This window comes from Chrysemys picta, chromosome 22 (genome assembly GCF_011386835.1).
Source record: "Chrysemys picta bellii isolate R12L10 chromosome 22, ASM1138683v2, whole genome shotgun sequence".
Classification (NCBI taxonomy): Eukaryota; Metazoa; Chordata; order Testudines; family Emydidae; genus Chrysemys; species Chrysemys picta.
The window spans coordinates 3,703,552-3,730,575 of record NC_088812.1 but is presented as its reverse complement, the minus strand read 5'-3'; the positions used below and the strand labels follow the sequence as shown (position 1 = coordinate 3,730,575).

Genomic DNA, 27,024 nt, shown 5'->3' with positions numbered 1-27,024 from the left:
ATAGATAGATAGATAGATAGAGGGGGTGGATGGGGATAGATAGATAGATAGATAGATAGATAGATAGATAGATAGATAGATAGATAGATAGATAGATAGATAGATAGAGGGGGTGTATGGCGATAGATAGATTGATAGATAGATGGGATGTATGGGGATAGATAGATAGATAGATAGATAGATAGATAGATAGATAGATAGATAGATAGATAGATAGATGGGATGTATGGAGATAGATAGATTGATAGATAGATGGGATGTATGGGGTTAGATAGATAGATAGATAGATAGATAGATAGATAGATAGATAGATAGATAGATAGATAGATAGATAGATAGAGGGGGTGGATGGGGATAGATAGATAGATAGATAGATAGATAGATAGATAGATAGATAGATAGATAGATAGATAGATAGATGGGGTGGATGGGGATAGATAGATAGTTAGATAGATGGGGTATGGGGATAGATAGATAGATAGATAGATAGATAGATAGATAGATAGATAGATAGATAGATAGATAGATAGATAGATAGATAGATAGATAGATAGATAGATAGATAGATGGGGTATGGGGATAGATAGATAGATAGATAGATAGATAGATAGATAGATAGATAGATAGATAGATAGATAGATAGATAGATAGATAGATAGAGGGGGTATGGGGATAGATAGATAGATAGATAGATAGATAGATAGATAGATAGATAGATAGATAGATAGATAGATGGGGGTATGGGGATAGATAGATAGATAGATAGATAGATAGATAGATAGATAGATAGATAGATAGATAGATAGATAGATAGATAGATAGATGGGGGTATGGGGATAGATAGATAGATAGATAGATAGATAGATAGATAGATAGATAGATAGATAGATAGATAGATAGATGGGGTATGGGGATAGATAGATAGATAGATAGATAGATAGATAGATAGATAGATAGATAGATAGATAGATAGATGGGGTATGGGGATAGATAGATAGATAGATAGATAGATAGATAGATAGATAGATAGATAGATAGATAGATAGATAGATAGATAGATAGATGGGGTATGGGGATAGATAGATAGATAGATAGATAGATAGATAGATAGATAGATAGATAGATAGATAGATAGATGGGGTATGGGGATAGATAGATAGATAGATAGATAGATAGATAGATAGATAGATAGATAGATAGATAGATGGGGTATGGGGATAGATAGATAGATAGATAGATAGATAGATAGATAGATAGATAGATAGATAGATAGATAGATAGATAGATGGGGTATGGGGATAGATAGATAGATAGATAGATAGATAGATAGATAGATAGATAGATAGATAGATAGATAGATAGATAGATAGATAGATAGATAGATGGGGTATGGGGATAGATAGATAGATAGATAGATAGATAGATAGATAGATAGATAGATAGAGGGGGTGGATGGGGATAGATAGATAGATAGATAGATAGATAGATAGATAGATAGATAGCAGGGGCTGGGGACAGACAGATGGGCCAGGCTGGGGATGGAGGGATGGGGGGAGCGATAGACAGACAGGGCCAAGGAGGGAAGTCACCCCCGTTTGGGGCCCTGCCATTGTCCCAGCCCCCTGGCCCCGCCTGGCTCGGGCAGCTGTGTCTCCGGGCGCGCGCGGGGCCGTCCCCTGCCATGGCGCAGCCGGCCGCGGTGTGAGTTGCAGGCTGCGGCCCGGCTTAGCCGGGCTAAGCCCCTAATTAGGATGATCCCCCGGCTCCATCCGCCTTAACGCCACACAACGAGCTTAGCCCCCCCCTCCCCCCAGCAAACATATGTCACGGGGCGGGGGGGCTGGACTGAGACACACACCCAGGGCCTGAGTCCCCCCCGGACCCCTTTTCCACATGACAGCCATCTGGCCCAGCCCGCGGGCCTCAGTTGCCGCAGCAACCGTCTTCTCAGCAACCGCTTGGCAACAGAGACGCCATCCCCTAATCCAGATTGGCCGGAGCGGGTATGGGGGTGATGTTGCCCCCCTGGCCCTCCAAAGCCCTCCCCCAGCTCATCACCCCGCAGAGAGACCAGCCCCCCTGGGGGGTCTACAGGGTATCCCCGAATCTCGTCCCATCTACTCACCCCCTCCCCCTGCCATAGGCTCCCTACAAAGCCCTATAGAGGGAATCAGCCCCTCCATCTGCTGCTATACGGCCCCTGGGGGTGTCTATAGGAGGGATGGAATTCCCTGTTCCGTTCTACAGGGGGTCTCGAGATACAGAAGGGAACAAATTCTCTACTCAGTGCTATGGGGGTCTCTAAATACCCAGTCTGCCCAGCGGGACACCCCGAAGTCCTGGGCGTGCCAGCCCCGATGTGCCCGGCTCGGGGCAATCTGCCCGGCGGGACGCCCCAAAGTCCTGGGCGTGCCAGCCCCGGTGTGCCCGGCTCGGGGCAGTCTGCCCGGCGGGACGCCCCAAAGTCCTGGGCGTGCCAGCCCCGGTGTGCCCGGCTCGGGGCAGTCTGCCCGGCGGGATGCCCCAAAGTCCTGGGCGTGCCAGCCCCGGTGTGCCCGGCTCGGGGCAGTCTGCCCGGCGGGACGCCCCAAAGTCCTGGGCGTCCCAGCCCCGGTGTGCCCGGCTCGGGGCAGTCTGCCCGGCGGGACGCCCCAAAGTCCTGGGCGTGCCAGCCCTGGTGTGCCCGGCTCGGGGCAGTCTGCCCGGCGGGACGCCCCAAAGTCCTGGGCGTGCCAGCCCTGGTGTGCCCGGCTCGGGGCAGTCTGCCCGGCGGGACGCCCCAAAGTCCTGGGCGTGCCAGCCCTGGTGTGCCCGGCTCGGGGCAGTCTGACCGGCGGGATGCCCCAAAGTCCTGGGCGTGCCAGCCCTGGTGTGCCCGGCTCGGGGCAGTCTGCCCGGCGGGACGTCCCAAAGTCCTGGGCGTGCCAGCCTTGGTGTGCCAGGCTCAGGGCAGCATGCCCGGCTGGCTGTGGAGGAGCTGGGTGGGTTAGATGGTTTCCTCCAAGTCCTGCCTAGTTTCTGGAGGACGTTGTCATCCCCACATTACTGATGGGGAAACTGAGGCACAAGAACACGTAAGTTATTTTTTTAGACGTATCACACAGCAAATCTGGGGCAGAAGTGAGAATAACAGCCCTGCTGTAACCACTAGACACCACTCCCATCACATAGCTGGGACTAGAACCCAGGCATCCTGACTGCCCCCGCGCCCCCCCCCCCACTCTAACCACTAGATCACACTCTCCTCCCACAGCTGGGGATAGATCTAGGTGTCCATATTCTCCCTTCCTCTAGTAGCCCCATCCCCAGGGCTGGGCCCAGAACCCAGGCATTCTCACCGTCTATCCCCTTTAAACACCACGTCGGCAGTTTTGCCAGAACGAGCAATGTTTGGTGATTCCCCGGCTGCTCGCGTCATGGAGCTGACGAGGGAATGCCAGCTTTCATGGCCATCCAAAAGCCTTTGCGGGTGCAGAGAGAAGTGTGACAACCTGCCCCTAAAGGCTCAGAACCCAGAGCGAAAATACCTCAAATGGACTGATTTAAAAAAAAAAAATCTTATGATTTTTTAAGACAATCTCAAGATTTTTTTTAAAAACGGATATCCCCATTCCCCAGCTGGAGAAGTCGCCGTGTGGCTGTGGCGGGGGCATGACAGTTGCGGGACCGTCCTCCATTAAGGGCCATTTTTAAATCAAGTCCTGGTGCCCAGCCCCCCCGCTCTAACCACTAGACCCCGCTCCCCTCCCAGAGCCAGAATCCAGGAGTCCTGGCTCCCAGCTCCCCCCCACTCTAACCACTAGACCCCCCCCCTCCGCTCCCAGTGCTGGGGATAGAACCCAGGAGTCCTGACCCCGGACCTGTCCTCCCTCGCCCGTCTCTGCAGCAAAGCAAGCCATCCGTGGCCTGATAATCCTCCATTGTGCACCAGGCAGGGAGGCAACAGAGGAGCGAAACGCCCCCTCCCCTTCCCCCCACGCAGAGACAAACCCGGCACACACAATGCTGGCCCCAGGCCCTGCGGACAATGGGGCATTGAGCGCCCAGGCGACAGGAGGCACCGGGCTGCCAGCCACGGAGCTCTGCTATTCTCCCACACATCCGCCTCCCCCCCCCCCGCGCACCCGCCCTCCCCTCCCCCCCATGTCAGGGGACCTCTACGGCACAGGGAGAGAATGAGACAGGTCGGGGTGGCTAAGCCGGCATGTTAGTGATGTGGCTGGGGGTCAGGCCTCCTGGAGCTGCGGGGGGAAGGGGGCCTGGGGGTCATGGGTAGGCCTGGGAGCCAGGACGCCTGGGTTCTGGTCCTGTATCTGGAAGGGCAGTAGCACCTAGTGGGGAGGGTACAGAGACAGGGCCCCAGGACTCCTGGGTTCTAGCCCTTATGCTGAGGCCTAGGATAGTCCCCTGGGATCAATCCCCTTCCCTCCCGTTCAGATCTCCCCAGCTGCACCCAGCACATGGTGGGCAGGATTAAAGGGTGCTTATTACGGTAGCACTTAGAGGCCCCAGCCCAGATCAGAGCCCCATCGTGCCAGGCACTGCCCAGACCCCGCCCGAGATCAGGGCCCCGTCGTGCCAGGCACTGCCCAGACCCCGCCCGAGATCAGGGCCCCGTCATGCCAGGCGCTGCCCAGACCCCGCCCGAAATCAGGGCCCCGTCGTGCCAGGCACTGCCCAGACCCCACCCGAGATCAGGGCCCCGTCGTGCCAGGCGCTGCCCAGACCCCACCCGAGATCAGGGCCCCGTCATGCTGGGCGCTGCCCAGACTCCAACTAAGATCAGGGTCCCGTCATGCCGGGCACTGCCCAGACCCCGCCCGAGATCAGGGCCCCATCGTGCTGGGCGCTGCCCAGACCCCGACTGAGATCAGGGTCCCGTCGTGCCGGGCGCTGCCCAGACCTCAACCGAGATCAGGGCCTCGTCGGGCCAGGCGATGCCCAGACCCCGCCCAAGATCAGGGCCCTGTCGTGCCGGGATCAGGGTTCCCATCGTGCCAGACGCAGCCCAGATGCACAGTCCTTGCCCTCAGTTGATCGCACTTTCACTAGCATGGGGAAGGGTTGTTAACACCTCCTGTTTGACTGAGGGGGTCTCTGAGAGTTTGGGGGCAGATTCTCAGCCCTCCGACTCCCACCACATGTGTGGGGCCTTGGATAACCTGACGCTGAGGCCACAAAACATCTGCAGCAAAGCCAGGACTCGAACCCAGAGCTCCTGCATCCTAACCCTTTAACCACTAGGCCCTCCTGCCTTCCAGATATGCCCTTCAGAAACAGTCACATGAGCTGATGCCCCATTACACACCCGAGCCCCACGGTGCCCAGAGGCACCGCCACGGACCGCTCCCAACCCCACCACTGCCTTCTCGTACCCAGGCAGCACCCCAGTGGCCCCGGAAATAGGCGTCCCAGTGCAGCCATGCTGCCTCTGCCTGCGTCCCTTGAGAGCTTTGGCTCCCAGCCCATATCTGGTGGGTGAGCTAGTCAGAATCTCAGTGCAGGAACAGCTGGGTGGCTTCTCCGGGCCACGCAATGCGGGAGGTCAGACTCAACGCTCAGAACAATCCCTTGGATCGCAGCATCTCTTTTAGCAAGAGCCGCCAAGCGACGCAGAAACTGCCCCATCCCGTGGGCAGCTCCTCCGGGTTCATGCCCCTCGCTGGGCAAAACTGGCCCTGTTATTCCCAGCCTGAATCCATCTCTCGTTCTGAAGCTGGATCTCACTCGGCCAAGGGCTGTTGGGTTAAAGAGCCTGTCGGATTCTCTCTCTTGCCTCCGCGTTGGGGACAGACAGACCCCGACCTAGCGCCTCCTGTTGGACAGAACGCTTGGGCTGGCACACAGGAGGCGCTAAGGGGGGCTTTGATTTGCTAACATGCCTCTGGGTCCCCAGGGGTTCCTTTCCACAAGGTCCATCGGGTCTGAGTGGGCCCCCTAGCTGTCGGTCACCTCCACCCCCTGCAGCGTCCTCTATTTTAACAGCAGAAGGGGCCATCTCCCGTGTCTCATGGGCCCGAGAATTCGCCCTGTGACTTGTGTTTGAATAAAGCAGCTGCCAGACACGAACCAAGCAAATCCCCCAGTTTGTTCCCCAGCTAATCACCAGCAAGACCCGCAACCCAATGGAGACCTGGCTTATACTGGCGGAACAGGGCTTTTGTTGGTATAGCCAATGCCAGTCCCCTGAGAACTTTTTCAGCCATACAACTGCGTCTACACTACAGCTTATGCCGGCATGACTGGCAGTGACAGGCCTTTCACAGGCCTACTCAACAGAGCCACACCAGCAAAAATGTTAAAACCAACCCTCTGGTTTTCACTCGCCGGCATTTTTTCCCCCCAGCCCTTGGCGGATTTGTTGCTTGGATGAATAAAGGACTAGAAAACGTGACCTACGCGGGAAGACTGAAAAAATGGGGTTTGTCTAGTCTGGAGAGGAGAAGACTGAGAGGGGACGTGCTCACCGTTTTCAAGTCCATAAGAGGTTGTTACAAGGAGGAGGGAGAAAAATTGTTCCTGTTAACGTCTGAGGATAGGACAAGAAGCAATGGGCTTAAATTGCAGCAAGGGTGGTTTAGGTTGGACATTAGGAAAAACTTCCTAACTGTCAGGGTGGTTAAGCACTGGGATAAATCGCCTAGGGAGGTTGTGGAATTTCCATCATTGGGGATTTTTAAGAGCAGGTTGGACAAACACCTGCAAGGGATGGTCTAGATCAGTGGTTCTCAATGGGGTCCAGAGCCCCCTGGGGGCCGCGAGCAGGTTTCAGGGCCCATATTAGACTTGCCGAGCAGGGCCCATGTTAGACTTGCCAAGGCTCAGGGAGAAACCCTGAACCCTGCCACCTGGGGCTGAAGCAGAAGCCTGAACTTAGCTTCATGGGGCCCCCTGTGATGTTGGGCCCTGGGCAATTGCCCTGCTAGCTAGCCCTTAATGCCGGCCTTGGCTTTTAAATGCAGAAAACCAGTTATTGTGGCCCAGGTGGGCCGTGGAGTTTTTATAGCATGTTGGGGAGGCCTCAGGAAGAAAAAGGTTGAGAACCCCTGGTCTAGATATAACTTAGTCCTTCCTTGAATGCAAGGGATTGGACTAGATGACCTCTTGAGGTCCCTTCCAGTCCTATGATTCTATGATTTTTGTGGTTCTTCTCTGGACCCTCTCTGGCTTTTCCCGCAGCCTTTTTAATATGATCACTAACCAGATTGAAAGGTTTCAGAGTAGCCACAAGTCCTCCTGTTCTTCTTTTAACCAGATTGACCATCTTTTGGGGGGGGGGTGGAAATACCAAAGAAATCCACCACAATAACATTTAACTTCAAAAAGGGGAACTACAGAAAAATGAGGAGGCTAGTTAAGTGGAAATTAAAAAGAACAGTCACAAGAGTGAAACGCCTGCAAGCTGCATGGAAACTTTTTAAAAAACACCATGATATAGGCTCAAACTATATTGATACCCCAAATTTTAAGAAAACAGTAAGAGGACCAAACAAATGCCACCATGGCTAAACACCAGAGTAAAAGAGGCGATTAGAGACAAAACGACGTCCTTTAAAAATCAGAAGTCAGATCCTACTGAGGAAAATAAAAAGGAACATAAACTCTGGCAAGTCAAGTGTAAAAGGATAATTAGCTAGGCCAAAAAGAATTTGAAGAGCAACTAGCAAAAGACACAAAAACTAACAGCAACAAAATTATATTTTTTTTAAGTACATCAGAAGCAGGAAGCCAAACAACCAGTGGGGCCACTGGACGATCGAGGTGCTAAAGGAGCACTCAAGGAAGACAAGGCCGTTGTGGAGAACCTAAATGAATTGTGTGCATCGGTCTTCACAGCTAAGGATGTGAGACAGATTCCCACACCTGGGCCATTTTTTTCAGGTGACAAATCTGAGGAGCTGTCCCAGATTGAGGTGTCACCAGAGGAGGTTTGGGAACAAACTGATCAACTAAACAATAATAAGTCCCCAGGCCCAGATGGGATTCACCTGAGAGTTCTGGAGGAACTCAAATATGAAATTGCAGAACTATTAGCTGTGGTATGTAACCTATCACTTAAATCAGCCTCTGGACCAGATGACTTGTGGATAGCTAATGTGACACCAACTTTTTAAAAGATTCCAGAGGTGATCGTGGCAATTACAGGCCAGTGAGCCTAACTTCAGTACCAGGCAAATTGGTAAAGAACAGAATTATCAGACACACAGAAACACAATACACTGGGGAAGAGGCAATGTGGCTTTTGTAAAGGGAAACCACGCCTCACCAATCTACTAGAATTCTTTGATGGGCTCAACAAACATGTGCACAAGGGTGATCCAGTGGCTACAGTGTACTTGGTGTAGCGGAGTGTGGGGGAGTCAGGGCCCTGCACCCCTCTTCCCGAGATTCACTGCGACTCTCAACCAGCCAGTAAAGCAGAAGGTTTATTTAAGGACAGGAACACAGTCTCAAGCAGAGCGTGTAGGTACGACCAGACCCCCTCAATTAGGTCCCTCTGGGAGGTTCAGGGAGCTTAGACCCCAGCTTGGGGTTCCCTGCGTTGCACCACCCAGCCCCAACCGAAACTAAACTCCCAATTCCTCCCGCTGCTACTCTCCTTTGTTCAGTCTCCCGGGCAGAAGGTGTTAATTCTCCCCACCCCCGTTCCTGGCTCAGGTTACAGCTCAGGTAGCTTCCTTCAAGGGAAGTCCCCCCTCCTCACTGCAATCCCCCTGCAACATTTCCAGGTCAAATCTGCCCTGCTCCCTGCTCTGTCACACTTGGACCTTCAGAAAGCCTTTGACAAGGTCCCTCACCAAAGCTCTTAAGCAAAATAAGCAGTCATGGGATAAGAGGGAAGGTTCTCTCATGGATCAGTAGCTGGTTAAAAGGTAGGAAACAGAAGGGTAGGAATAAATGGTCAGTTTTCAGCATGGAGAGAGGTAAAGAGCAGGGTCCCCTAAGGATCTGCACTGGGACCAGCGCTGTTTAACATATCCATAAATGATCTGGAAAAGGGAGTAAACAGCGAGGTGTCCAAGTTTGCAGCTGATACAAAATTATTCAAGATAGTTAAGTCCAAAGCAGACTGTGAAGAGTCACAAAGGGATCTCCCAAAACTGGGTGACCAGGCAACAAAATGGCAGATGAAATTCAGCGTTGATAAATGCAAAGTAACGCACATTGGAAAACATAATCTCAACTATACATACAAAATGATGGGGTCTAATTTAGCTGTTACCACTCAAGAGAGATCTGGGAGTCTTTGTGGCTAGTTCTCTGAAAACATCCACTCAATGTGCAGCGGCCGTCAAAGAAGCGAACAGAATGTTAGGAACCATTCAGAAAGGGACAGATAATAAGACAGAAAATATCATAATGCCTCTAAATAAATCCATGCTACGCCCACACCTTGAATACTGCGTGCTGTTCTGGCTGTCCCATTTCAATAAAGATATGTTCAAATAGGAAAAACTACAGAGAAGGGCAACAAAAATGATTAGGGGGCTGGAACAGCTTCTGTATAACGACTAAAGGGGGATAGGATAGAGGTCTATACAATTGCCAGTAGTGTGGAGGAAGTGCATATGGAAGTGTTATTTACCCCTTCACGTAACACAAGAACCAAGGGTCACGCAAGGAAATTACTAGCCAGCAGGTTTACAACAAAGATAAGGCAGGACTTCTTCACACAACGCACAGTCAACCTGTGGAACTCACTGCCAGGGGATGTTGTGAAGCCCAAAAGTATAATGGAGTTAAACAAAGAATTTGATAAATTCCCAGAGCACAGGTCCATCAATGATTATTAGCCAAGAGGATCAGGGACATGCTCTGGGTGTCCTTAAACTGGACGACGGGGAACAGATTGCCCTGTTCTGTTCACTCACATCTGGTACCAGGCATTGTCAGAAGACAGGATACATTGGACCACTGGTCTGCCCCAGTCTGGCCTTTCTTATGTTCTTTAACTGGATGCACTATTCCAGTATCGCTCTCACCAGTGCTTCATACAGAGGGAAAATCACCCCCCTACTCCCTGTCCCCTGTTTCTACGTGGTTCTCGAGTACAGAACATTACAGAGCCCCCGGTGCACTGTTGGCTCTGGTCATCTTCCCATCAGTCCAGCCTCAATAATTACTTCCACGCCATCCCGACCGTCAGAGGCCCATGGTGCTGTGGTTCCCATAGACTGGAAGCTCTCGGAAGTCTGGCTCTAAGGACTTTGGTTCCCCATCAAAAAGGGCAGCTGTTTCCTGGGCCCAGTTAACCCTGCCAAAGCCCTCTGCTTCCATCCAGTCCCAGGGCTGCCCCCTCAATGGGGTTCACCAGAAAGCCCCAGCTCCCGGAGTCACGGGATTCTTTGGGACCCTCGGCTTCTGACTGAAAACAAAACCCAACGTCAGTTTCTAGCCCTTGTGGACAAAGGCCGAAAAATGCGACCTCCCTATGGCTCCAAAGCCAGAAGACAAATAAAGCTCCCACCAGGGGCTTTTTTTTTTCAAAATCTCAGGATATTTTTAAGCCACTCCTGCACTTTTCAATGGCTTGGGGTTGAAATGTAGAAACACTCCTGCATTTGGGAGTCCGGACGGGGCCTCGGCTGTTTCCCCTGGGACAAAGTTCGCATCTAACAGCCTGACCTGGCATTTGGGGATGTGCAAAACCTCTTCCCTTGATTGGCTTTACACCAGTTGCCCTTGACCTGGGAAACTGAGGAAGAGAAAGGGGAACCGACTCCCCCACAATCATATAGGCTGGTGAGGCAGATCTGAGAGCAGAACCCAGGAGTCCTGACTCCCAGCCACGTCCTGCTCTAACCCCCGAGAGCCCACTCCCTCCTCTAATCACTGGACCGTGCTTTTCTTTCAACACAGCACGTCAAGCCGTTTCAGCGACCGATGACCTAGCCCAGCGGTCGTCCCAAATAAAAGCGCTCTCGCCGCTCAAAAGAGCCATCTCCAAATCGATTAACCACAGGTGCCGATTAGAACATTCGCTGCAACAGCGTCTCATGCCTCTGCGCATTCAGGACACGCATGGCCCAGGGGCACAGAGCTAGCACCCTGCATCCTCACAGCCCAGCAGGCCCAGACAAAATTAACCTGGAATCTGTGCTACTGGAATCTGTTTTGTTACGCACAGACTCCCTGAGAATCGTAACGTCCCCAAAGCCTCTTAGGCGCCTGCTTTCTTGCTCAGCAGGCCAGATCGATCTGCTCACACCGCATAATATCTCATCAGAGAGTGTGCCACGCCCCAGGGAAACAAGTTGTAACAATGCTGCTGTATTGCTCCTCTCAGCCACAGATCTCAAAGCACTTTGCAGAGGCGGTCATTAGCTGAGAGGGGGCCCCCCCCATCGTGTCAGGTGCTGCACGGACCCTGTCCCAGATCACGATCCCATGCTGGGGGGCTCCACACAGGATCTGACCAAGATCAGGGCCCCCTTGTGCCTGGCGCTGCCCAGACCCAGATCAGGGTCCCATCGTGCCAAGCGCTGCACGGACCCCGACCCGGATCAGGGTCCCCTCTTCCAGGCGCTGCTCAGACCCAAAGGGGGAGAGAGCCCCTGCCTGGCTGAGTTGACACATTGAGTAAGGAGGGGTGGGGAGGTGACCAAAATTTGACCTTTATGCCCCCTAAGACCCGCCACCCACCTAGGGTTTGACACACACACAGCGAGACCTGAGGCTGGGCACCCTGGAGCTCTGACCCTGGGACCTCTCAGGAAACCACCAAGATATTGTGAAGCCTGGCTCGCAGGTGGGAAGCCCCCAGGGATGGGAGGGGACGGGTTAGAGCAAGGTGGGGGGTGTCACGGAGTGTGGGGGGACACAAGACCCTGCACCCCCGGCTTCCTGCGATTCACCATGACTCTCAGCCAGCCAGTAAAGCAGAAGGTTTATTTAGACGACAGGAACACAGTCCAAGACAGGTCTTGCAGGCACAGACAACAGGACCCCCTCAGTTAGGTCCATCTTGGGGTCCCAGGGCACCCCAGCCCCCTTGGGAGGTCAGAGCCCCGTCTGCCTCCCAGCCATGTCACCAGCCAGCTCTGAACTCTCTCCCCAGCCTTTGTTCAGTTTCCCGGGCAAAGGTGTCACCTGGCCTCTAACCCCTTCCTGGGTTCTCATGTTAATGCTCAGGTATCTTCCCTGGGCCAGTCTCCCATCCCCCAATGCAGACCGTCCTAGCCACACTCCCCTGTCAGCATTCACACACCACAGTAAGAACAGTCCCAGTTCGTCACAGGGGGTCGATCTGATGTTACTCTCCGGGCGCTTACCAGGAGGCAAATGTTCAGGTCACCTGGCCCCCCGGTAGCTCTGGGGCTGCACTCCCAGGATGCCCAGATCCCTGCCCAGCAATGTCCTCTGTGCCGTCCCGGCCCCATAACAGCCAGAGACCTGCGTGTGGCCTGTGCAGCAACGTCTGCCTGAGTCTGCAGAGAACCTGAACCAATCGCTCGGAGACGTGTGAGCGTTCTTCGACGGGATGCCGTTCAGGGCAGGGACCCTCTTCTGGTCTGTGTCTGTCCAGCGCCTGGCACAATGGGGCTGCCTGATGCTGTGTGGGTGGGTGTGTTCACACAATAACCCCCTCCTTCCCCACATCCCCCTCCCCTCCCCGGACAGAACGAAGCCACACAGCTGGAGCCCTTCCCAGGAGCTGGGCAGCTCTCGGTCACTCCTGGTAGCAAATGCCCCTGATACAGGAGAGGAGACTCCCTCTGCAGCTAGCGGTACAGGGGCTAGGATACTGCTGAACTGAGCTGCTCCAGGAGAGGGGACTCACACACACACACACACACACACACACACACACGATCCAGTCCATTCCTCTACATTTGCTCACCAAGCCAGGTTTTTTTAGGGGAGTCCCGTTACCTTTAAAGCGAGATATTGGAGAAATTTGCCAAGTTATTTCCATTTCTCCAGTAGTTTTAAAACTAAACCTGTGCAGCAATTCATAACAAGACCCACCCAAACCAGGGATGAGAACCCAGGAGTCCTGACTCCCAGCTCTCCTGTGCTCTAACCACTAGACCGCGCTCTCCTCCCAGAGCCAGGGATAGAACCCAGGAGTCCTGGCTCCCAGCTCTCCTGTGCTCTAACCACTAGACCGTGCTCTCCTCCCAGAGCCAGGGATAGGACCCAGGAGTCCTGGCTCCCAGCTCTCCTGTGCTCTAACCACTAGACCGCGCTCTCTCTCCCGGAGCCAGGATAGAACCCAGGAGTCCTGGCTTCCAGAATGTGACGGCCAGGCCCTGGATCTCACCAGCCCAGGTGCTGGGGAGGGGGTCAGGATACAGGGCAAGTGGGTACCCATCCCAGCCAGGGTGCCACGCCACCAGTCACTGGTGCCATGCCACCACCTCGCGAGAACCCGCCCGGCTGGGGGGCCCGGGCTCGCTGCCTCAGGCCAGAATTGGAGGGGGGTGGGGGGTGAAATGTCAGGAATTGCCCTGTGTCCTCACAGTCTCCCCCCGCGCCCCCCCAGGCTGCTGCTCTGCCTCCCCAAGCATCCCCCCCAACCCAGTTGCTGGACATGCCCTGCCTGTATCCCTGCCAGCCCTTCCCCCTCCAGCCGCACCTTTGCATTGCCAAGACCCCCGCAAGGAGAGAGCCCCCAGGCTGGCCATCCCCACCAGAGGGGGAAGCTGCCACCGGCAGGGGACACCCCAGAGCCCACAGCCCCTCGCCATGCCATTAAGGGACACTTGGGGGTCCAGTGGGTCTGATGGGCAGAGGTGGGGGCTGGGAGCCGGACTCCTGGGTTGTGTTAGAGGCTCTGGCAGGCACAGGGACTGGGCGTCTTTTGCTGCCGACTGATTCTCCCCGGCACCGTAGCCGGGGCGGGGGGGGCAGGAGGAGGGCAAATCTCCTGGCTGCGGGTCACCCGGGCGACGTGACGAAGGGCTGGAGCCACACGGGATGCACCCGCCTTGGGCTTGTTTACGGCTCAGGAGCTGCCAGCATGGAACTGCCCTGGGCTCGCACCACTCCCCTCCCAGAGCTGGAACCCAGGAGGTCTGCTTCCCAGCACCCCCTGCTCTAACCACCAGACCCCACTCCCCTCCCAGAGCGGGAACCCAGGAGTCCTGGCTCCCGGCGCCCCCTGCTCTAACCACCAGACCCTCACACCCTTCCCAGAGCTGGAACCCAGGAGTCCTGGCTCCCGGCGCCCCCTGCTCTAAACCACCAGACCCCACTCCCCTCCCAGAGCTGGAACCCAGGAGTCCTGCCTCCCAGCCCCACCGCCCCCCCCGGCTCTAACCACCGGACCCCACTTCCCTCCCAGAGCTGGAACCCAGGAGTCCTGGTTCCCAGCCCCCCTGCTCTAACCACCAGACCCCACTCCCCTCCCAGAGCTGGAACCCAGGAGTCCTGGCTCCCGGCGCCCCCTGCTCTAACCACCAGACCTCACACCCTTCCCAGAGCTGGAACCCAGGTCCCTGGCTCCCAGCTCCCCCCCCCCGCTCTAACCCCCAGACCCCACTCCCCTCCAGAGCTGGAACCCAGGAGTCCTGGCTCCCGGCGCCCCCTGCTCTAACCACCAGACTTCACTCCCCTCCCAGAGCTGGAACCCAGGAGTCCTGGCTCCAGCTCCCCCCCCCCCCGCTCTAACACCAGACCCCACTCCCCTCCCAGAGCTGGAACCCAGGAGTCCTGGCTCCCGGCGCCCCTGCTCTAACCACCAGACCCCACTCCCCTCCCAGAGCTGGAACCCAGAAGTCCTGGCTCCCAGCCCCCCTGCTCTAACCACCAGACCCCACTCCCCTCCCAGAGCTGGAACCCAGGAGGTCTGCTTCCCAGCACCCCCTGCTCTAACCACCAGACTTCACTCCCCTCCCAGAGCTAGAACCCAGGAGTCCTGACTCCCAGCCCCCGTGCCTCAGTTTCCCCATCTGTACAATGGGAATAATACGCGGGGGTGGGTGAGGATCAAGATTGGAGGTGCCCAGATATTATGGGGGAGTCAGATACTACAACAACAGGTGCTTATCTAACCTACCCACACACCCCACGAGGCAAGGCAGAGCTATTCTCCCCAGGGTACAGATGGGAAACTGAGGCACAGCCCTTCCCCCTTGTTCTAGCCCACTAGACCCCACTCACCTCCCAGAGCTGGGGGGAGAACCCAGGAGTCCTGGATCCTTAATGACCACAAAGTGTACCAGTAACCACACGTCCTACACACTACACGCCATGACACAAGTCCTACATGCTAGCCCAGCCCTGGGCTCCCCACCCCCAGCTGTGTCAGTGCCCCTCACTCCCGACCCACAGCCCCCTGCTCCCCTAGCTCCCCACCGCACACGCTCACATCCTGCTGCAGGAACTCATTACATACGAGCTCTGGGGGTCCTGAGAGGGGTCCTGTGGGGTTGGGGGGGGAGCTGGGCACTGAGGACCCTGAGCCCAAAGCCAAGGGAGGATTGAAAGATCCCTGGCCTCTGTGCAGGAGGGACCTCAGAGCACTGAGCCTGGGGAGGGGGGCCTGGCACCGGGCAGCACCAGGCCAGCTGGGCATGGAGGGGGCAGGGCAGCCTGGCGGGCACAGATCATCCCCCCTGTCGCTCTAGGAAGGAATAAAGGAGCAAAGGGTGACACCCAGCCAGGAGCATCGGACAATAACATCCCCCTAGGGCCCGGAGCTGCAGCTGGGAATAGAACCCAGGAGTCCTGACTCCCAGCCCTCCCCCCCCCCCCGCTTTACCCACTCCCCTCCCAGCACCGGGGGGGGGGGGAGAGCCGGTAGCAGGTGCCCTGCAGAGAACTGGTCAGGGATTGAAATGGGGTGAGGCTGAGGAAGGCCCGATGCTGAGGGGGGCGGTCAGCCAGGACTCCTGGGTCCTTCCCCCATGTAGCAGGGCAGATGGGGGTGGGGGGTCAGCCAGGACTCCTGGGTCCTTCCCCCATGTAGCAGGGCAGATGGGGGTGGGGGACGTCAGCCAGGACTCCTGGGTCCTTCCCCCATATAGCAGGGCAGATGAGGCAGGGGGTCAGCCAGGACTCCTGGGTCCTTCCCCCATGTAGCAGGGCAGATGAGGCAGGGGGTCAGCCAGGACTCCTGGGTCCTTCCCCCATGTAGCAGGGCAGATGGGGGCAGGGGGGGCGTCAGCTAGGACTCCTGGGTAACATGGCAGCTGCAGGGTCTCCCCACAGGGCCTGTGCTCATTGGGTCCCTCACCCTCACCCCAAGGATCCTCCCTCCCCCAGACGCTCCTCCTGGGCTGGGGGTGCAGGGCCCCGTCCCTCCAGAGAGTGAGGCCTCCCCAAGCAGGGTGGGTGGGGCTCTCAGCTCATCACTGGGGGGCTTCCCCAGGCACCCCCTCATCTCCCCATGGGGCTGGGTGGGGAGGGGGGGGCCCGGTTGGCAGCCATTTTCTGGGGGCTCAAAGCACCGCCCAGGGACCGGCAGCACCGAGGGAAGGAGAGAGATGAGACTGGGAGGGTGGGAGCCAGGATGGATGCACCCCTGGGGGAGAAGGCTGTACTGCCCCTCCCCCGCCCCGTGATTGCAACCCACCAGCCCCCCAGGAACAGCAACACACCAACCCCCCAATGCAACACACCAGCTCCCCAATACATCACACCAGCCCCCCAATGCAACACACCAGCCCCCCAATACATCACACCAGCCCCCCAATGCAACCCACCAGCCTCCCAATGCAACACACCAGCCCCCCAGGAACAGCAACACACCAGCCCCCCAATACAACCCACCATCCCCCCAATGCAACCCACCAGCCCCCCGATCAACACACCAACCCAGCCTCCCACGACACAAAAAGCACCGCTAACGGGAACGGAGGGGGGGAGCAGCTTCCATTGGGGACTCCACAGAGATTGTCCCCCCGCCCCCCGTTTTCCTCCACCCATGGTGTATTCCACTGGGGACCCCCCCAAATTCCTCCATCCCCCCCCAACCCGGCCACTCACTGCTCTGTCCAGACAGGGTTGTTGCCCATGAGGGGCTCCCCAAATCCACCCCTCCTCCCTCTGTGACACCTGCCTTTCCACCCCCCCTCCACCCCCCATTCTTTAATCCTTCCGGGGGGGGGGGGGTTATAAGGCACAGCGAATGACTGGGCCCGAAGGCGCCTCGGAATCGCTCCAAGGTCAAAATGGCTTTTGTCGCTCTAGAAAAGTGTCTCTCGGTTGGGGGAGGGGCTCTTAAACCGACCTTGAATTCAAACTGCGGGGGGGGGTTACGGGGGAGAAGGGGGGGTTACGATGATCTTAACGCGCGCGAGGCCGAGGGAACGGCGCCAGCGGGAGGCCTTCTGCGCCGAGCCCCCCGCTCGGGCCTACACCCTCGCGGGCTTGGCAGCGTCTTCAAAGAAAGGGGGGGGGGGGTCGGTTCGGAGACGCATTGAAATGAGCTAGGGAGAACGCCGGGGGTGTGGGGGGGGGACGACGACTCAAGGGGGGGACACGGCTGGGTCAGAACATTATCTGGCTTGGATGGTTTAGACACATCAAATCCTGCGCCAGGCCTGGGCCCGGCCTAGACGGGCTGACACCTTCTCATCCAGGGGTCACCTGCAAGTCTGCGGGGTGGGGGGGGGAGATCTGGGCGCGGGGGGCAAAGCAAGTGGGGCCAGCCTGGACACATGAGGCCCCTGGTGTGGAGGGGGGAGTCTGAAACAATCTACAATTAAATGGGGGGGGGATCTGAAATTAGGTAGACAGAGGCCTGGTTTACAGAGCCAGCCACACAACTGCAAACACACGATGGGGGGGAGTTAAAATCTGCAATTCAGCTGGGCGGAGGGGGGGTGGTTTTTAAGAGGCTCTTAAATTAGCCGGCAAGGCAGAGGCTGGGGAATTGAGAGCCCGGGCGCCGCGCCTGGCACCGCCAGCCCGCGCGTGCGGGGCACAGGAGAGCGGCTGGGTTTTAAATGAGCCAGCGAGGGAGAGACACTGGATTGGAAAAAAACAGGCTTTAGAATTTGCAAATGCAAAACCTGAGTGTGTGTGTGGGGGGGGGCTTGTCCGTGACCGAGCCCCCCATCCCCCCAAAGCCAGCCCGCTGTCAGTTGCTATTGTTCAGAGCCTGGCTGGCTTTTCTCCTCCCGCAGAGTCGGAGATGGCAAGGGGGGGGCGGAGCTGCTGTCTCAGCACCCAGAGAAAGGCAATTTCTGCAGGAGCTGCTCCAGTCACGCACAAAAATGTACCGCGCTCTGAAGGATTGTGTGTCTCTCCCTGCGCGTCTCCGCAGCGCCCGGCGGCTGGCACGATGGGGGGGCCTGAGCTTGGCGGGGCTCTGGGCAGTGCCCGGCACAATGGGGGCCCCATCTCGGGGGGGGTCTGGGCAGTGCCTGGCGTGAAGGGGCCTGATCGTGATTCTGGAGGGGTCTCAGGCATTAGTGTAATACCAGTAATAGTGATGCAAACGTGCCGTTATAGCCACGTATCTAGATCTATACAGACACACCCCTATCAATACACACACACACACCTAACAATACACACACACACACTCACACACACACCCCTATCAATACACACACACACCTAACAATACACACACACACACTCACACACACCCCTATCAATACACACGTACACACACACACACACACACCCCTATGAATACACACACACACACTCACACACACCCCTATCAATACACACACACACACCTAACAATACACACACACACACTCACACACACACCCCTATCAATACACACGTACACACACACACACCCCTATCAATACACACACACACACCTAACAATACACACACACACACTCACACACACACCCCTATCAATACACACACACACACTCACACACACCCCTATGAATACACACACACACACTCACACACACACCCCTATGAATACACACATACACACACACACCTAACAATACACACACACACACTCACACACACACCCCTATCAATACACACGTACACACACACACCTAACAATACACACACACACACTCACACACACACCCCTATCAATACACACACACACACCTAACAATACACACACACACACTCACACACACACCCCTATCAATACACACGTACACACACACACACACCCCTATCAATACACACACACATACACACTCACACACACACACACACACCTAACAATACACACACATACACACTCACACACTCACACACACACCCCTATGAATACACACACACACACTCACACACACACCCCTATCAATACACACGTACACACACACACCTAACAATACACACACACACACTCACACACACACCCCTATCAATACACACGTACACACACACACACACCCCTATGAATACACACACACACACTCACACACACACCTAACAATACACACACACACACTCACACACACACCCCTATCAATACACACGTACACACACACCCCTAACAATACACACACACACACTCACACCCCTATCAATACACACGTACACACACACACACCCCTATGAATACACACACACACACTCACACTCACACACACCCCTATCAATACACACACACACTCACACACACACCCCTATGAATACACACATACACACACACACACCTATCAATACACACACACACTCACACACACACCCCTATGAATACACACATACACACTCACACACACACACCTAACAATACACACACACATACACACTCACACACTCACATACACACCCCCATCAATACACACATACACACACACTCACACACCCCTATGAATACACACATACACACTCACACACACACACACCTAACAATACACACACACATACACACTCACACACACACACACACCCCTATCAATACACACACACACTCACACACACCCCTATCAATACACACACACATACACACTCACACACACACCCCTATCAATACACACACACACCTATCAATACACACACACACATACACACACACACACCTAACAATACACACGCACATACACACTCTCACACTCACACACACCCCTATCAATACACACACACACTCACACACACCCCTATCAATAGACACACACATACACACTCACACACACACCCCTATCAATACACACACACACTCACACACACCTATCAATACACACACACATACACACTCACACACTCACATACACACCCCCATCAATACACACCTACACACTCACACACACACACACCTCTCAATACACATACACACTCACACACACACTCCCCTATCAATACACACACACACCTATCAATAGACACACACATACACACACACACCTATCAATACACACTCATACACACACACACTCACACACACACCCCATCAATACACACACATACACACTCACACACACCTATCAATAGACACACACACACACATACACACCCCTATCAATACACACACACACCTATCAATATACACTCACACACACACACACACACACCTATCGATAGACACACACATACACACACACACACCCCTATCAGCACACGCTCACACTCACATACACACACACATATCAGCACACACACATACACACCACCTATCAGCACACACACAAAGAGTACAATATACATGTGCGGAGTGCGTTATACAGCCATACCTAGAGATCCACACACCCAGAGTACATCCTACAGCCCTATGTGTGTCGATACACACATCTCGCTCGCTACCCCCCCCCCCCACACACACACACACGCAGTATATGAGATCTCGCCATCCCCGGACACATTCCCACCCAGGGCATATTTGATATCAATCCCACCCTAGCCCCCGATACGCACCCACAGAACATCCGCCCCATGGACCAGCCAGTCACTGGTACAGGAAATATTCACACAGATGCATAGACAGCATATCGCACATCTCCAGACCCCCTTGCCCCCCCCCGGCGTACGGCCACCGACCCCCCCCCCCGGCACACCGACCCCCCCCCCCCCGCAGTGTATTCGGTAGGGGCTCTTTGCGGCTCCCTGGCTGTCTCCATGTTGAGCCCTGTTCTCCCCCCCGCCCCCGGCCCCGGCCATGCCCTGGCTCGCCCCACAGCTCTGCCCCACGCGCGCTATGGGGCCAGAGCGCTGTAGATCTAGGGGGTAGATCTAGGGGATCGCCCCCCATCCTGGCACCTTTACACCCACATTCCACCCCGCTCCCCACCCCCTGACACCCAACGGGGGACTGGGCTGCGAGCTCCAGCGCGGGGGGGGGGGGCGATTTATACCGTACACCCCCCAATAGACGCGCACCCCAATATCAGCCAAGGCCTCCCCGAGCCCCCCCATCCCCCCCAGATACCTACGGTGACCATTCTTCCAGCGCCGCGGGCTCCCCCGCTGCAGGGCCGGGCGCCGTGGGCTGCGCTCTCCAGCCGCCGGCCCGCACCCCACAGCCTCCCACCCCGAGTGGGGTCGGATCAGCGCCGAGGACGGGGGGGGGGGAATCCGATTTTCCGGGAGGACCGATTGAAAAGCCAAATCCCGGGCGAGGATCGGGGCTGGATGTGTGTAGGTCCAGCAGCTGGGGGCGGGGGGAGGGAGGGATCGGGAGGGGGGGCTGAGCAGTGGGGGGGAGCTGAGAAATGGGGGGGGGGCTGAGCGGGGAGGCTGAGCAGTGGGGGGGGGGCTGAGCAGTGGGGGGGAGCTGAGAAATGTGGGGGCTGAGCGGGGGGGTCCTCTTGTTCTCGGCCTCTCTGGGAAGAAAGGAAGGCGAGAGAGGACGGGGGAGGGGGGCGAAGGGATGAGACGGGGGGAGGACGGAGACTCGGGAAGGCGGCGGAGGAATTGGCAAAGGAGAAGTAAAAGCAAACAATGAAACGAACACAAGGAGCCGAGTCTTGGCCCGGGGGCGAGGAGAGAACGGGGGGGGGGGGGGGGGGGGGGGGGGGGGCGGGGGGGTGAAAAACGAAAAGGAGGAAGAAAAAAAAACCCGAAAAGAACGAGAAAAGGAAGGGAAAGGAGGAGGCGCTGCGGCAGCCTTGCGCTGGCTGGTCCTTTAAATGTCCTTGGTTATTTTAACCCGGGGTTTATTACCGGGGGAGGGGGGCGGGTTTTTTCGAGGGGGGGGTTTCTCCCCCCCTCCAATATGCAAAAAAACAAAGGAACCTCTGCAGCCCCCCCCCCGCGCGATGGCAGGGTCCGGCTGCCCCGAGCCCCCCCCCCCCAGAACTCCCCCCCCGGCCCCCCAGCGACGGGACCCGGCTCATTGGATGGGACCAGCGGCAGCGAGTTCTCGCTTGGTTAACACCCCCCCCCCATAGCACACGCAGCCCCCGCCCCCCTCATGGCACACACAGCCCCCCCCCCCCCCACGGATAGCACACACCCCAGAGCGCCCCCCCCCCGGGTAGCACACGCAGCCCCGCCCCCCATGGCACACACAGCCCCCCCCCCCAACACACACACGGACAGCACACACCCAGAGCGCCCCCCTCCAGGGGTAGCACACGCAGGCCCCGCCCCCCCCCCATAGAACATCGCTCCCCAAGATTCACACACGCTCCCCCCGGATAGCACACGCTAGCCCCCCCCCACACACACACACGGATAGCACACACCCCAGAGCTCCCCACACACACACGGACAGCACACACCCCAGAGCGCCCCCCCCCCGGGTAGCACACGCAGCCCGCCCCTCCCCGGATAGAACATCGCTCCCCAAGATTTCACACACGCCCCCCCCCCCGGATAGCACACGCAGCCCCGCCCCCCATGACACACACAGCCCCCCCCACACACACGGATAGCACACACCCCCCAGAGCGCCCCGCCCCCCGATGGCACACCCAGCCCCCCCGATAGCACACGTAGTCCCCACCCCATGGCATCATCCCTCCCCAAGCAGCCCCCCACCCCCAGCTCGTGCACAGCACGTCCCCATACTGCACTCCCAGCTCCCCCCAGCATTCACTAGGACCCCATCCTACCCCTGTACCGCCCCCCCCCCGCCCGTCTCCCCTCCCCGTTCGGTTACCAGCCCCCAGAGTGCACAGACGCCTGGGGGGGACCCCTCAACTCTGGGGAGGGGAGAAGGGGAGATGGGGGGGTGTTTCAGATACAACCCAGAGAGAGAGAAAGATCAGGAGATATATATAGAGAGATATAAATAGCTAGAGATGGATAGATATAGATCTAGAGAGAAGGGGATTAGAGTAGATAGATAGATAGATAGATAGATAGATAGATAGATAGATAGATAGATGGGGGAATGGGGATAGATAGATAGATAGATAGATAGATAGATAGATAGATAGATAGATAGATAGATAGATAGATAGATAGATGGGGGAATGGGGATAGATAGATAGATAGATAGATAGATAGATAGATAGATAGATAGATAGATAGATAGATGGGGGTATGGGGATAGATAGATAGATGGGGTGTGTGGGGTATATGGGGATAGATAGATAGAGGGAGTGGATGGGGATAGATAGATAGATAGATAGATAGATAGATAGATAGATAGATAGATAGATGGGGTATGGGGATAGATAGATGGGATGGATGGGGATAGATAGATAGATAGATAGATAGATAGATAGATGGGGGTATGGGGATAGATAGATAGATGGGGTGTGTGGGGTATATGGGGATAGATAGATAGAGGGAGTGGATGGGGATAGATAGATAGATAGATGGGGTATGGGGATAGATAGATGGGATGGATGAGGATAGATAGATAGATGGATAGATGGGGTATGGGGATAGATAGATGGATAGATGGGGTATGGGGATAGATAGATAGATAGATAGATAGATAGATAGATAGATAGATAGATAGATAGATAGATAGATAGATAGATGGGGTATGGGGATAGACAGGTACACTTAGATGGGGTGGGAGGCAGCCAGCCAGGGTGTGTGATAGAACCAGGCCTAGACAGAGAATCTCTCTTTCATGTCATGCCATTGAGTCTCTGGGTGTCTGGATCAGGGGCCACAACTCCAGGGAAAGGGAGTTAAAGGAAATGCCGGGGGGCATCCGGCTGCAGGGCAGAGTCTACTCCACCAGCAAGATTAACCCCCATTTCACAGGGCAGAGACACTTGGCAGAGCTGGGACAGAACCCAGGAGTCCTGGTTGCCCAGTCTTTGCTCGGAGCAGCCTTCACTCTAGTTTATACGTTAGCTCTGAAAGTCACCGGTTTCACTCTGTCTCCGCTTCGCCCCCCGGCATCGCCCAGTTCCCGAGCCACTAAAATGCTGGGCAAATGACTGCGGCTAATCCAGGGGCCCCGTTGTGCTGGGCGGCCAAGTGAGGGACAGTCCGGGCTGGATGGGCCCAATGGAGAGGGATGGATGCAGGCTGCATCCAGCACTGAGGCTGGTGGAGCGATGTTGCCCCTAGTCTGGCCCCACAGGGAAGTTGGATAAAAGACCAACTACTGCTGCCAGCAAAGGGAGATCCTTTCTAGGTTAAGCAACAGAACCCTGAGGGGAGAGAGGAGCTGCAGAGGAGCTGTGGTGGAGGGCACCCACCCATGGCCATCCAAAGAGCCTGCAGGCCCTGAATGGCAGCACCAGCCCACGATGGAATCAGAGCAGCTCAGCTGTGTGTCATAGTGCCTATACTGTTGGTGTCAAATGGGGAGTCTCCAATGGCTCAGGCAGGTGGGGCAGGGAGGTCCAGTATTCAGGCTGGAGTTACCAATAGGACACAGAATGCAGTGTGGGAACGAGGGGCTGTCACTCTGTTGTTTTCCCCAGGGGATGACTGAAGGAAGGGGATTGACAAGGTGGACCCTGGAAACTGGATCCTCTACGCACCCCATATCCAATTCACCGCTCCCCTAGGTCTGGGTTGGAGGTGGCACCTCCTAGAGAGGAAAGGCCCCATATCCAATTCCCTGAGACAACCAGTCCCCACTCTCTGGGGCTGCATCAGAGCCAGGACTCCTGGGTTCTATTTCCAGCTCTGGGAGGGGAGTGGGGTCTAGTGGTTAGAACAGGGTGGGTTGGGAGCCAGGACTCCTGGGTTTTATTCCTGGCTCTGCCACAGACTCCCTGGGTGACCTTGACCAAGTCACTTCCTCCTCCCATGCCTCGGTTTCCCCATCTGTAGCATGAGGCCAACGATACATCCAGGCAGATGTTTGGGAGCTGCCCAGATACTACGGTGCTGGAGCCCAGTGACAGAGAAATAACTGCAGGGAAAGTCACTTCGTCCCAGGTTCGACTTGCTCACCACTCCTGCCCTGGCCTGAAGCCACATTCTGCGGGTCATACAGTGCTCTAGAAAGGGAGGCATGTATTATCCCCAATTCACAGCAGGGGAAACCGAGGCACCAAGCGGGACAGGGACATGCCTGTGGCCCCCCACTGAGCTGGGGCAGAACCCAGGAGGCTGGGCTCCTAATCTCCCCCTGTTCTAACCCCTCAAGAAAGTTCCACTCCCCAATGCAGGGAGAGAACCCAGGAGTCCTGACTTCCAGCCCCTTCCTGCTCTAACCCACCAGGCCGCACTCCCCTCCCAGAGCCGCTAATAGAACCCAGGAGTTCTGATTCCCAGCCCCCACCCACCCTTGCATTCACCGCAGCCTATCACGCACAACCTGGGACCACAATCCCGGGGCCCTGCCTCTTCGGTTTGATTCTGAAATCAAAATCTCCTCGCTCCAGAGGTCTCTAGACATTTCTAGAAAGTTTTCTTTGGCAGCTGTTCCCCATGCCTGGCCAAAGCGCCGCAACCCCCCACCCCACAACCCCCACCCCTGACCCCCCCCCTGGTCTCACAGCACAATCAGGGGATGCATATTGGCCTCAAACAGGGTGCCTCCTTCCCCCTCCAGCCCCATCTCTTTCTCTCTCCTCCCCTGGCGGGATCCTGGCCTGCCCACCCTATCTACAGGGTAATCAGCGCAATGTCTTGCTCCAGCAGAAGCAGCGCGACGCAGGGAGAAAAGCCCGCCCGTCGCCTGCTTGATTTCCGAACCGAGCATCGGCAAACATGCCACCACCCCGGCTAGAGACACACGCCCCCGCGTGCAGCCTCGGGGAGGGTGTGTGGCAGCCGCTTTGGACTCAGCTCCGCCATCCCCCGGCTCTAATCCGGCCCCGTTTCCATCGAAACCCACCAATTTTGGGGGCAGGAGGAGGAGGTGGCGGTGGGAGCGGGAAGGGGGGGGGCTGTTTGCTAATAACCGAGGAGAGCGGATTGGTTTCGGTTAAGCTGAGACGGTGCCTTGTCCCCTACCTCATTTGCGCTCAGCAGGTACCTTTCTGCGTCTTGCGGGCATCTGCTCATTTTGAATAGCGTCGCCATTGCTGATGGAAGGAGTGAGAGAGGAGAGAAAATTGCAGTTAGTCCCAGGGGAAAGGAAGAAAGAGACACGCACGCATAGCTAGGTAACGGGTTGGTAGCCGCGGCCGGTGATTTATAGCCCAGCCGGCCTGCGATTTTCCACCCCGGGAGAGCCGGAAGCAGAAAAGGAATCTCGCCACGCCGAAGAACCGAAACTGACCAACACCCCCCTCGACGCGCACACGCGGCTCCCTTCCTGTCAGTTTCTTCGCAGAGAGAAAGGAGCCGGATATTTTGATGATGCCGTGCAAAGGGAAGGGCCGAGGGGGGACAGGCCAGGAGCTGGCTGTCGGAGAACCTGGCCCGCGGCACGTACTGTCAGCCGCGGGTATCGAGGGAGATGCTGCTAAGTCCTGCCACCAGTCCACATTCTAATGGGAAGCTGCATCTAGTGGTTAGAGCAGGGAGAGGAGGGGGCCGGGGGCTAGGACTCCTGGGTTCTGTTCCCAGCTCTGGGAGGGGTGTGAGGCCTAGTGCAATGGTTTTCAACCTTTATTCATTTGCAGACCCCTAACACATTTCGAATGGAGGTGCGGCCCCCTTTGGAAATCTTAGATGTAGTCTGCAGACCCCCCCAGGGATCCACGGCCCACAGGTTGAAAAGCCCTGGCCTAGTGGTTAGAGCAAAGCAGGCGTGGGAGTGGGGTGTGGCAGCGCTCCTTTGTCTGGCACAGAGATGCAGCCACCCCTGGGGCGGGGCACAGTAGCTGTTTGTACAAGGAGTCCTCACCCTGCGCTGAATCACAGCCACCTCTGGGGTGAGGTGGGGCA

The 27,024-nt window shown here is 56.1% G+C and overlaps 1 protein-coding gene across 7 annotated transcripts in view; it reads right to left on the bottom strand.

Moving 5' to 3' along the window:
- ELAVL3 (ELAV like RNA binding protein 3) overlaps window positions 1-26,689 on the bottom strand; it is a 48,282-nt gene extending 21,593 nt beyond the window's left edge. For 2 of the 7 annotated variants that reach the window (XM_065576050.1, XM_024101281.3), the window contains exon 1: window positions 26,146-26,686. In XM_065576050.1, the coding sequence (XP_065432122.1) occupies window positions 26,146-26,214 (69 nt within the window). In that variant the 5' untranslated portion in view covers window positions 26,215-26,686. Of the gene's footprint in view, window positions 1-21,254; window positions 21,850-26,145 lie in introns of those variants that run through there. The other 5 variants (XM_065576049.1, XM_042844447.2, XM_065576048.1 and 2 more) reach the window with 5 other exon arrangements.
- Between the last annotated feature and the right edge of the window lie 335 nt (window positions 26,690-27,024).